General features: G+C 49.9%; 1 protein-coding gene across 3 annotated transcripts; it reads right to left on the reverse strand.

Moving 5' to 3' along the window:
• Positions 1-2,252: 2,252 nt before the first annotated feature.
• Positions 2,253-5,698, reverse strand: ACP5 (acid phosphatase 5, tartrate resistant). 3 transcript variants are annotated; one of them, XM_047777168.1, is made up of 6 exons: positions 5,566-5,698; positions 4,467-4,553; positions 4,040-4,324; positions 3,708-3,835; positions 3,223-3,568; positions 2,253-2,864 (listed from the first exon to the last, which is right to left on the reverse strand). In XM_047777168.1, exons 3-6 carry the CDS (start codon positions 4,322-4,324, stop codon positions 2,601-2,603), a joined length of 1,023 nt encoding a protein of 340 aa, XP_047633124.1. In that variant the 5' UTR covers positions 4,467-4,553; positions 5,566-5,698; the 3' UTR covers positions 2,253-2,600. The 3 variants fall into 3 exon arrangements, with proteins under 3 accessions (XP_047633124.1, XP_047633123.1, XP_047633125.1); XM_047777167.1 differs by lacking the exon at positions 5,566-5,698 and adding an exon at positions 5,382-5,508; XM_047777169.1 differs by lacking the exon at positions 5,566-5,698 and adding an exon at positions 4,695-4,794.
• Between the last annotated feature and the right edge of the window lie 7,392 nt (positions 5,699-13,090).

Genomic DNA, 13,090 nt, shown 5'->3' on the forward strand with positions numbered 1-13,090 from the left:
CTGCACCACAGCTCATGGCAACACCGGATCCTTAACCCAGATCCTGAGCGAGGCCAGGGATGGAACCCTCAACCTCATGGTTCCTAGTCGGATTGTTTCTGCTGCACCACGACGGGAACTCCATTTTTTGCTTTTTAAAGATTTTATTGGAGTTCCCATTGTGGCTCAGTGGGTTAAAAACCCGACATAGTGACTGTGCAGCTGCAGGTTTGATCCCTGGCCTCCCTTTTGGGTTAAGGATCTGGTGTTTCTGCAAGCTGTGGCGTAGGTCACAAATGCAGGTCTATATGCCACAGGTGCGGCCCTAAAAAGAAAAATAAAAAATAAACTAACTTTTAAAAAAATGTTATTGAAATATAGTTGATTTATGTTTTGTAAATTTCTGCTGTACAGCAAAGTGATTCAGTTATACATACACATATTCTTTTTCATATTCTTTATTGTTGTTTTATTTATAGTGATTTTTTTTTCCATTATAGCTGGTTTACAGTGTTCTGTCAATTTTCTACTGTACAGCAAGTTGACCCAGTCACACATACAAGTATATATTCTTTTTTCTCACATTATCGTGCTCCATGGTAAGTGACTAGATCTAGTTCAGGTTAAGGACCTGACTAGCATCCATGGAGGATGTGGGTTCAATCCCTGGCCTAGCTCAGTGGGTCAAGGATCTGGCATTGCCATAAGCTTCGGTGTAGGCCTCAGACTCGGTTGTGATCTGGTGTTGCTGTGGCTGTGGTGTAGGCTGGCAGCTGCAGCTCTGATGTGAGTGCTAGCCTGGGAACTTCCATACACTGCAGGTCTGGCCCTAAAAAGCGAAAAAAAAAATCTTTCCCCTCTTACCAACAGAGCTACAGTGGATACCCCTGAACCCATGCCTTTTGTCCATCTGTGCAAGTATGTGTGGAGAAAAACTTCCAGAAGCAGAATTATTTCAGGGCCTGTATCTGCTGAGCCATGCTGAAAGCACAATGCTCACCCTGAACTGAAAGCTACAGAAAGTCCACCTCCCCTCTGGGCTTCTGAATTGACCAACACCCACCACAAACAGCTTGAGCCAGCCGGCAGCAAAAACCACTACTTTGGTCTGCCCTCAACGGCCACTTCAGTTGCTAAGGGCCAGGGACCCAATTGTTTGGCTCCATCCTAGCTAACCTAGCTAAATAAAATGAAATAGCAACCTGGACAAAATGTAAGCAAGATATATATCCTATTATATATAGGATGGATAAACAACAAATGCCTACTATATAACACAGGGAACTATATTCGATATCCTATGATAAACCATAATGGAAAAGAATATGAAAAAGTCCTGCTGTACAGCACTGGGAACTAGATCTAGTTTGTCAGTTTGCAAAAGAAAAGAAACAAAAAAGCTAGATGCAGATCAGTGGGAACCCGATGAAAAAAAAAAAAAAGCTGTTCATGTTTGCTTTCATCTGCCAGAGAAACCCTGGAAGGAAGTTCAAGTCATTTATAAAAAGTTATTTAACAAGAACCTACTGCATAGCACAGGAAAATCTACCCAATAATTTGTAATAACCTCTGTGGGAGAAAAGAATACATATGATCTGATTCACTGTGCTGTACCCTTGAAACAAATACAACATTGTAAGTGTGTTACTGTACTCCTATAACATTTAAAAAAAAAAAGCAAAGCTGTTTTCTTTCCCAAGAGGTGCATAACTGTGTATATGTCAAGATGATTTGTGTGATATAAGGGGGATATTTTTATGATGGAAGGAAAGAACATGACAGGCATGGTCACTCCTAGGGAGGCTGTTATGGGGGAGGAAGGCTTGTTTCATGTTCTACCCTTCTTCCTGTTTGGTTTCTACTTAAAATCGCATCTGTGGGAGTTCCTGTTTTGGCTCAGAGCGTTAAGAACCTGACATAATGTCTGTGGGGATGCAGGTTCAATCCCTGGCCTCGCTTAGTGGATTATGGATCCAGCATTGTCACAAGCTGCTGTGTAGGATGCAGCTGTGGCTTGGATCCAGTGTTGCTGTGGCTGTGGCATAGGCCAGCCCCTGCAGCTCTGATTTGACCCCTAGCCCGGGAACTTCCATATGCAATAGACGAGGCCGTAAAAAGAAAAAAAAAAATTGCATCCATGTATAAGGCTGGTTGGTTATGGAAGAAGCTGAGGGGTGGAAGTGCAGAGCAGCAAGTCAGGGAGCCCCGACCCTTTTAAAGCCAAGTGATGCATCTCATCAGGGAGGTGAGGAAAAGGACACTCATGACACACGTTCAGCCTTTGCAACTATTTTTTTTTTTATTAACTATTTGGCAGTGACAGAAGGATGCCTGACCCAGGAGAGAGCTTTCCTTCCTCACCCCCCATTGCCCGGAACTCAGGCTGGGCGAGCCCGGCCATGGGGCTTGGCACTCTGGCCGGTACATGTATGTGTCCATGCTTCTTTCACCTCTGTGGGCATCCTTGTCACAAGGGCCACTTGGCATCACATTTCCTCATCTGTCCATCTCCTTCCCGCTCTGCCGTAGCACCACAGGTACCCAGGAAAGCCTGCTTAAGGGCTGGGGGGGATGGCCCCCAGTGGGGCCCACCCACCCACCTGCCAGCAGGGAGGCACCTCTCAGGCCCGTCGGTGCTGGTGCTCAGACCTGGCTCGCCTTGGCAACTTGGTCTTGAAGAGTGACTTGCCCGAGGCTTCAATGTAAGTGACGCTCATCTCTTTGGGGGTGATCTCCACGTAGGCGAAGCCACCTAGTGAGTTCTCAGCCCCAAAATGGAAGCGCAGGTAGCCGTTGGGGACCTTGCGCAGGTGCTTCTTGGAGGGGTCCATGAAGTTCCCGGCCCCGCTCAGCACAAAGCCCAAGCCATTCTCATCCTGAAGGTACTATGGGCAGAGGACACAGGGTCACTGGAGCCCTTAGCCCCTCAGGTTGATCACCTGTCTTGAGTCCAAGGTCAGGCTTGTCCCTGCCCACAGAGTCACCCTGAACAAGGAATATAACTGTCCCCCTCAACCCCAGGTCTCAGTTTTCCCACAGGTAGAGAACTGAGTAAGCACCTGGGAGCTCTGAGAGGGCTTTTAGAGAAATTGGGGCTGTTTTTTGGTTAGAGAGTGTAGAGTTTGAGAGAGAATGATGTTCAGGAGGCCCCCAAATAGGAGGAGGACCCCAGTATGCCATGTGACACACTGGCTGCGCTGGGGACCCCTTACAAGTCTCCCATCCCATCCTGGGGATCCTTACCTGCAGGTTGTGGTCATGGCCGCACAGGTAGGCAGTGACCTTGTGTGTGGTCAGCAGTGGCAGCAACTGCTTGACTAGGCAGTGGGTGGGTCCATGCTCGGCGATGGACCACACAGGATAGTGGCCGGCCACCAGCACATAGTCCTCCTTGGCTGCCGCCAGCTGCTTCTTGATCCAGGCCAGCTGTGTGCGGGCCAGCGCCAGGTTGCGGGGTCTCTCGGGTTGCTGGCTGACAAAGTCATCCGAGTTGCCACACAGCGTCACCGTGTCCAGCATGAAGATGGCCACGGACACATTGGACTGTGGGATCTTGAAGCGCAGGCGGTAGTAAGGGCTGGGGAAGTTCCTGCGGATGCGATGGAGGTGGTGAGCGCCCGTCTTGGGCAGAGGAGCCCCAAACTCAGCTCAGGCTGATGAGTCTCTGCCCACCTGAGCCAGGCTGGGAGGTGGGAGGTGTGGGGAGGATGGAAGGGGTGCAGACTCACCAGCGCTTGGAGATCTTAGAATAGGCTATCTGTGCCGAAACATTCCCCAGATGGTCGTGGTTGCCAGCCAGCACGTGCCAGGGCACATTGCGGAGGGAGGGGTCAGAAAACACATCTTCAAAGGTCTCCTGTAGCAGACAGAGAGGGCCAGCCCCCACCCCAGTTCACACAGCCATCAGATGCTCCCACCAAGTCAGGAGTGGGGGACAAGAGAGATGGTGAGCCCTCTAGGTGCCTACAGGTGTCAGCCTCTGGCTACCCTTTCCAGTGTCAAAAGATTGAGGGGCTTCTTCACATGTACCTCCCCACTCCCTGACTCCAGCATCGCACACCTGGAACCTCTTGTCTTTGGCATCATGCACCCCAGTGAAGTAGAAATTGTCCCCCAGGGACAGGATGAAATCTGCGCCCAGGGTCTTCACAGTTGTGGCAATCGCCTTGGCATTGGCCATTTCCCGGGCTGTGTGGAACGGGGCATTGGGGACCCCTCCCCAGTCCCCCACGGCCACAAAACGCAGGATGGGGGTGGGGGCAGTCCTGGTGTTGGTTCTGGTGCCCATGGACCCGGGGAGCACCAGGGAGGCTTGCAGGATGAGCAGTACCGTCCACGTGTCCATCTGGGAGAGGAGAGACAAGTGTCTGGGATGTGGGCAGCAGGCACCCGAGACCCACCCCTCCTTATCCCCAGGGTTAGTGGGAGGATAGGGTCCAGCCATGGGGCTTAGGGGAAAGGGTGGTCATGCAGGGCCCAGCACTCACCCTGGGGGAGGCTTGAGCCGGTCGCTGGGGGCTCAGAGAGGCAGGTGAGCTCCAGAGCAGAACTGGCGGTCACTGAGCCTTTATTCCCTGGGGGCGGAAATGGATCATTAGTGAGGATGATGCAGTTTCTCCGCCAACTGTTCCAAAAGCCCTCCCCTCGGGTCATGTGAGCCTTGGAGTTAGTTCCCCAGCGCTGGACACGGGATTTGAGGTGGCTGTCTGGTGTACCAGTGCAGCTGCGCCTGCCCCACAGCCCCTGCGTCTGCCCACAGGAGCAGTTTGTGTCTCGGGGCCTGTGTGTGCTGTGTAGGCAGCTGTGTCCGAATGCCCGGGCACCTCCTGTGTGTCGGTGTTCTCAGAGGTGGTGTTTGTCTGCCTGTGTCTGGGTGTGTCTGAGGTGTTTTCTGCGTGTAGCCAAGCGTGCCTGCCTCAGTCACATGTTGGTTGTGAGCCTGGGAGCCAGTGTTCCAGTGGCTGTGTATACTCAGCTGGCAAGGCCTGCATGAGCATGTCTGTGACGTGCACCTGAGTCCTCAAGTGGAACTGTGTGTGGGGGGGGAGGCGACTTGTGTGTGCCTGTTTTGTGCCCAAGTTGTGTGTCTGTGTTGTGTTTCTCAGCTGAGCTGTATGTCCTGTGTGTGAGCTGTGTTTGACATCCCAGCCAGTGTCCCAGGGTCACCTCCCCTCCCCCAAACAGCTGGGGCTCCCTTTTTCCAGGAAGTCCTGCCTGACCCCCATTCCTGCAGGAGGAACCCAGGCAGGAGGCAGCTGGTGACTACCCTGTGACCACAGACTTTTGACTCTCACACCCTCAGCCTCTTGGGGCTGGGGGAAGGGCTGCACCACAGGGCTGTCTGACGTGCCCCTCCCCTCCTGCTCCCTCCTCCCGGCCCTCGTTGTCCCCTGCACACTCACTATGGCTCCCTACGGTCTCTTGCATGATGTGAGCCCCTCATTCACGGCTGAGGACACCGGCTGGCTGTCCCTCTGGCTCCCGCATCCCCGACAAACAGAAAGTGGGTCACCAGGGCAGGCGGAGACCCCTCCTCCGGGTGGCGGATTCTGGCGGGTTCTACACCCGCTGGGCGGGCTGTCTCACCTGCAGTCGGCAGGGCCCAGGGCCAAGGCCAGGCGCGGCCGCGGGAGCCGCGCTGTAGGAGTGCAGGGCGCTCGCCGTCGGGGCGGCCGTCCCGCCCCTGCCCCAGGGCCCCGGGCGGCCCAGGTGATCCCCGGCGGCAGGAAGCGCGGGCCCCTCGGTCTCCAGGCCCGCCCGGGATCCTGCTGGGCCACCGCGCCACCACTCCTCCGGGGCGCAGGCAGTATTCTGTAACAGGGGGTAAGGTGCACCCGGGGTTAGGCTGCACCTCGGGCCGAGGAGGGCGGCTTGGGGCCCGATTTCCTCCCCCTGCCCCCACACAGGCAGTGTCTCCATCTGGCTGCGCATTTGGGGCGCCCACAGCTCCCCCCGCCCCACCCTACTGCAGTGCTGGGGTGGGGCCTTAGCCCTGCGCTGGGCCACCCTCTAGTGAGGAAGTGTGTCATTTTCAACCTCAATTTCCTGGTCTTTATAATGGGTGTGAGGGCGGAGGGGTCCAATCTTACTTTAGAATTGCAGATAATTTAAGTTGAAACACCCCTCCAGGATCTGGGGCGCAACCCTTCCCGCCTCCGGTGTAGGTGGGCGGGACTCGAAGGAGTTGGTGAGGCTCATCCATAAAATAAAGTATGGAAGAGCCAAAGGCGAGACCCCACCTTGTCCGAGTGATCCAGGCTAACAGCTAGTGATGCCTTATGGGTGTCATGTGTCCCGGTCATAATGTCATGAGAAGGGCCCCTCACCCCTCCCAGCCACCCATAACCTCAGGCTAATGATGAGAAAAATGCCAGGTACGCCCAAATGGAGTGATATTCCGAGGGAAACCTGACTAGAACCCTGCAAAAACTGGCCCAGTCATGAAAACGCAACGTTTGAGGGGTGTCACAGACTGAAAGGAGACACAGACACACGAGGACCAAATGAATGTGGGATCTCGGGCAAGAAAAGGGCACCTGTGGGAAAACTGGGGACATCCAAATAAAGCTTGCAGTTTTGGGGACAGTAACCCAACTAAGAAACATAATCTGGTAGTGGTTAAAGGTGTATCATGGATCTAGAAGTTGTTAGCCCCAGGGGCAACAGGGAGGCATATGTTGGAACTCTGCACTGTTTTGTTGGAGACCATTGAAACTGCTGAATGATGCAGTAAACAAATTTGGCACACATGCAAAACACAACCAATAAGAGAGCTTTATCATCGCCTGCACCTGATTTTGCTCATTAACCTACGTCACCTTCCCTAATAAAAGTCATGAGGGCTAAAGCCTAGGCGCCTTTGTTCTGCAGAACAGAGTGCCTCCTGGGCCCCCACTTTCTAAATGTAAGAGTCTTCTCTGTTTTGTCATATCACGCCATCCCTCTTCCAGAATCTCCTGCTGCCCTGCAGCGCTGGACACGGCACTATTTTTTGCAAGTTTCCTGTAAATCTAAAATTATTCCAGAGTCCTGCATCTCTGGAGTGCCGGGATGCAGGTTTGATCCCCACCCAGCACAGTGGGTTAAGGATCTTGCGTTGTGGCTGGGATCTGATCTCTGGCCCATGAACTCTGTATGGCCAAAAATATGCAAAAAGATAAAATTCCAAAATAGGAAAATTTACTTTGAAAATGAGCATGATCTAAGAAACTTAAAATTGTATTCAACATGTATCGAGTACCTGCTGTATGCCCAGAACTGGCTGACACAGCAGAGAACAAGACAGACGGGAAAACCCATTCTGCTGGGCCTGACATGCAGGTGAAATTTATATTCTAGCTGTTAATTACTTTCCATTCTTTGTGGGTGGGGCGGGGCGTTCTTTTTCCATTTTATACTTTCCATACTGTTTGGGTTTTTCCTTGGAAATTGCTCTTATTTTGCCAGCGGAATAAATGTAAACTTCCTCCTAACATATCTGTAGACTGAATGTAAACACAGGAAACAATGACCTCACTCCAGATCCAGGGCCCTGGATTGTTTTCTGGGGAGATAGGAGGATGGGATGGGGGCTCAGGGACAAGGGGATTCAAGAAGGGGGCTTGGACTTCATCCCTACTGTTTCCTTTCACAAAAAAGGGAAAAAAAAAATCTGAAGCAGTTAGGACCAAACGAAAAATTTTTTTACATTAAAAATTAAAAATAAATTTTGGGGGGCCACACCTGTGGCACATTTAAGTTCCCGGGCCAGGGATTGAACCCATGCCACGGCAGGGGCCTGAGCCACTGCACTGACAACTCAGGATCCTTAACTGGCTGTGCCAAAGAGAACTCCTTTTATTGACATTGAAATTTGAAGTATATGGAGTTCCTGTTGTGGTACAATGGGATCAGCAGTGTCTCTGCAGCATGGGGACACAGGTTCGATCCCTGGCCTGGCACAGTGGGTTTAAGATCCAGCATTGCTGCAGCTGCAGCTTCGATCATAATTGCAGCTTGGATCTGATCCCTAGCCAGGTAACTCCATTTATTGTGGGATGGCCAAAAAAGAAAAAAAAAAAAATGGAAGTATGGTTGATAGTATTATGTTGTGTTAATTTCTGCTGTACAGAAAAGTGATTCAGTTATACACATATACACATTTAAAAAATGTTTTTTCCTTTATGATTTATCTCAGGATATTGAATATAGTTCCTTGTGCCATACAGCAGGACCTTAGGACCAAATGTTAATATTTGCTTCATCATGTGGCAGTTCCAGAGGTATTTGAGGGATTATCTGCAGTTTCTGCCTTTTTTTTACGATTACAAAAAATTATAATATTTATTGTTATATTGTATTGCATGGTCCATAGAAAAGCTGGAGAATACTGAAACGCACACACAAAAGATGACTACACTCGCTTGCCCTGAGAGTCACTGTTCAGTGACGTTTTTCCATCCATTTTTCTGTGCCTACATTTGTCTTCTGAAAAATGGGATCCTATTGATACCATTTTCTAACTTTCTCAAGTGTTAACATTTTCTATGTCTTTTAAATGAAAAAGTACCAAAACAGGTGCACAGGATTGGAAAGAAGTCAGACTTTGTGCCAGGTGTGTAATGAAACTTGTGGATCCTTGGCTACGTCTCTCTGGTCGCCTCCAGGGCTCTGAGTGAGTGCTTCTCCCTCCCTCACCCAGCTGAGCCCTGTTCTGCTGATTTTCTGTGGAGGTGGATTCAGGATTTGGCTCTGAGCCTCCCCCCTACTCCACCTCTGCCTTGCTTCCCAACAACCACGTCAATCCCCTGGCTGAGTTCCTCCCTGCCCTCCCCTCCCCTCTCTGCCCCTGCTTTCACCACTCCTCTGGCCTTCTCACCCTTCCTGGAATAAGGGGCTCCTGCTCTGACCTCAGGGCCCTGGCACTTGCTTTTCCCTTTTCCTAGAAGGCTCCTCCAGATACCCTGGTGGCTCCCTCCGACTATATTTAAGTTCCTTGAACTTATCTACAAGGCACACCTCGCACCCCCATCTATCTCCCTCGTAACCTGCTGTAGTTTTCTCTGTAGCCCTTATTGCTGCCCTGCCAGATGAATCAAACTCTGCTTATTTTCAGTCTGTCTCCCCACCCGATTGTGGTCCGAGGCCATAAGCGCTGTCTCGATGGATTGTGTTTGCTGCCATCTCTCTGGTGTCTAGAATCTGGAGCCCACAAAGCCGCTGCTCAGGAATGATGTGGGGAAGGATGGAATGAAGGGACCCTCCCCCTCCAGTCTGAATGTCCAGCCTCTCCCCACCCTCCTGACTTCATCACTTGAGTGGATGCCACCAACTCCTTTACAGCTTGCTTCAGATCTAAACTTTTTTTTTTTCCCCCAGGCTAGGGGTCGAATCCGAGCTACAGCTGCCCACCTATGCCACAGCCACAGCAATGCCAGATCCAAGCCCCGTCTGTGACCTCACTACAGCTCAGGGCAACACCAGATCCTCAACCCACTGAGTGATGCCAGGGATCGAACCCTCATCCTCATGGATACTAGTTGGGTTCTTAACCTGCTGAGCCACAACTGGAACTCCAGATCTAAGTGTTGTTATTGTTTCTGATAATCTGCCCAGGACATGACTCAGAGACATGGGCCACGTCTGCATCTCCTTTATGTCAGGGTCACAGTGCTCAAGTCACACTGAGGATGGTATATTCCCACCTCAGGGCCTTTGCACTTGCTGTGCCCTCCACTGGCCCACTCTTCCTTACCTTCTTATCCATGAGTACTTGGCTTCATATGCTACTTCCTCACACTACCCTGACACTCTGACCTAACTAGCACATACCCCCACTGACCCAGATAGTACCTACCCCCATCACCCTCTCTCTAGGCTCTACTGTTGTCAAGCACCACCTTGCCCACCCCAGAAATTCCCAAGAAAGCAGGTCTGGGTGATCAACCAATGTACACTCGATGGGGGCAGAAGGGGGCTAACATTACTTCTGACAAGCACAGGTCAGTGAAGGGAGGTGGGCATCAGATTGGTACTGTGTGGTGAGGCGAGCCCGAGGTGGGAGGATGGTGGATGATATCAGGAGGTGGGTGTGGGGGCTAAAGGGGCTGCAGGAACAGTGGCCTGAGGTCCACAGAGGGTGAACTCAATCTGGAGGGTGACAGGTTTGGAGGATGGTGTCCAAGCTGTGTTTTCACAAGATCAGTCTGGAGAAAGGCAAGCTACAGATAGATCTATATCATCTGTCTCTCTTATCTGTTTCTCTGTATCTATAACTATATCTATTTATACCTATCTGTGTATCTATTCATTGAACTATATCTGTCCATCTACTTTATCTCTATCCATCCATTTATTTTAATCTATCTATCTATCTATCATCTATCTATCTGATTTTTTTCTTCTTTTCGTCTTTTTTTTTGGTCGCACCCATAGCATGAAGAAGTTCTGGGGCCAGGGATTGAACACTCACCATAGCATCAACCCTCGCCATAGCAGTGATGATGCCGGATGGTTAACCCACTGAGCCATCAGGAAACGCCATATCACGCTATATCTTGATACAAAACTACAAGGGACTGGTTGCTATCCACCAAGAAGAAATAATTCTGGTGCCCACAGGAACCAAATTAGGAATGGTGTCCTCTGGGGATGCTTGTCATGGGAAATTATTACTTTATACTTACTGATTTCTTTATTGAATTCACCCTTAAAAACTATAAGCTAGTAAATATTTTGTAATCAGGAAAACAGTAGTTACACAGAACACCATTCTGATGAAAGCACAGGTGTTTGTTGATGGAGGATGGGCCATGGCTGGGATGATGGAGTCAGCCCTCCAGGATGGCTGTTTGAAGGTGATAGAGCCCGGGGCTCTGCAGCCATCTGCTTGAGTTCAGATTCCAGCTCTTCCGCTGTGTGACTGTGGGCTAGGGACTTTACCTCTCTGTGCCTTATTTCTTCATCTTTAACATGGGCAATCTTTCGGAGTTCCCATCGTGGCACAGAGGTTAACGAATCCAACTAGGAACCATGAGGTTGCAGGTTCGATCCCTGGCCTTGCTCTGTGGGTTAAGGATCCGGCGTTGCCGTGAGCTGTGGTGTAGGTTGCAGACACGGGCTCGGATCCCATGTTGCTGTGGTGCTGTGGCTGTGGCATAGGCTGGTGGCTACAGCTCCGATTGGACCCCTAGCCTGGGAACCTCCATATGCCGCGGGAGCAGCTGTCAAAAGGCAAAAAGACAAAACAAACAAACAAACAAACAAAAAAAGAAAACCCCAAAAACCATGGGCAATGTTTCAAGTTGTTCAATACCGAGTGGCATGTGCATCAAAAGTCCTGCCACAGGAGTTCCCTAGTGGCTCAGCTGGTTAAGAATCCGGCATGGTCACTGCCATGGCTCAGGTTCTATCTCTGGCCCTGGAACTTCTGCATCCTGTGGGTACAGCAAAAAAAAAAAAAAAAGAAAAAAAAATTCCTGTCACAGATGAAATAGGCAGAAGAGGACCTGGCACATACCCAGTGGTTGCCATAAGCTACCTGCCACTGTCTGTTATTATTATCATTGTTATTATGTGTATTATTGTTATTGAAGAGGGCAGTGGCAATTTGGATAAACTGAACATGTTTTTTTTTGTTTTTGCTTTTTAGGGCCTCATCTGCTGCATATGGAAGTTCCCAGACTAGGGGTTGAATCAGAGCTACAGCCATCGGCCTGTACCACAGCCACAGCAACACTGGATCTGAGCCGCATTTCAACCTATACCACAGCTCAGGGCAACACCGGATCCTTAACCTGCCGAGAGAGGCCAGGGATCGAATCTGCCTCCTCGTGGATATTAGTTGGGTTCGTTATCTCAGATCCACAGTGAGAACTTCCAAACTGAAGGTGTTTAAGAGGCAGAAATGGGAGGCTGGGGGGACTGATTCATCCTAGTTTGCCTGGGACTTTCCTGATGTTAGCATGGAGAGTCTCACTTCCCAGGACTCTTTCAGTCTTCAGTAAACCAGAAGGACAGCTGTTCACCCTAAGATAGATCTTGGGACCCAGTGGTGAGCAGGGGTCAGGGGTGGGAGGGCGACAGTGTGCATCTCTGGCAACTCCCAGGTTTGGGGCCTGAAAAATGAGAATTCAGCCCCAAGGAAGAGACTCAGGAAGAGGAGTCATTTTGGGGGCCGTGGACAAACCCAAGCATGGGTACATTGAGTGGGAGGAGCCTCTTGTTTGTCTCGGGGGAGAAGACAGATTTTCCTCTGGCGGTGGTTGTGGGCCTCAGGACAGAGGTCTCAGCATTTTCTTCTGAAATATTTCAAACATATGGCAAAGTTGAAGGAATTGTACAGTGACCACCCACTTACTTGCTTCTAGATACAGCAATTAACACTTGACCATATTGGCTTTTTTTTTCTTTCTAGGTCTGAACCTGTAGCATATGGAAGTTCCCAGGCTAGGGGTCAACTTGGAGCTGCTGCAGCCACAGCAACACCAGATTCAAGCTGCACCTGTGACCTTTAGCACAGCATGTGGCAATGCTGGATCCTTAACACACTGAGCGAGGCCAGGGATGGAACTTGCATCCTCATGGATACTAGCCTGGTTCTTAACCCACTGAGCCACAACAGGAACTCCTATAATGACTTTAATATCTATGCATCCATCCATTCATCTTACTTTTTACCCGCTTTAATATATGTCTTTTTAAATGTATAAATCTTTTAATATATTGCTGAATTCTATTGATACTTGGTTAAGGATGTTTGCACTTATAACTATGAGGAATATTGAGCTATAGTGTTCTTTTTTGTACTGTCTTTGTCTGATTTTGGTATTAGGGTAATACTGGCTTCATAAAATGAATTGCGAGATGTTTTCCTCTTCTATTTTCCAGAAGAGATCATCTAGAATTGATATTAATTCTTCTTTAAACATTGGCTAGAACTCTTCGGTGAAAATCATCTGGGTCTGGAGATTTAAAAATATGCAACTCAGAGTTCCTGTTGTGGCTCAGTGGTAATGAACCAGACTAGTATCCAGAAGGACGTGGGTTCGATCCCTGGCCTCGCTCAGTAGGTTAAGGTTCCATTGTTGCCATGACCTATGGTGTAGGTCACAAATGCGGCTTGGATCTGGCA

This window comes from Phacochoerus africanus, chromosome 4 (genome assembly GCF_016906955.1).
Source record: "Phacochoerus africanus isolate WHEZ1 chromosome 4, ROS_Pafr_v1, whole genome shotgun sequence".
Taxonomy (NCBI): domain Eukaryota; kingdom Metazoa; phylum Chordata; class Mammalia; order Artiodactyla; family Suidae; genus Phacochoerus; species Phacochoerus africanus.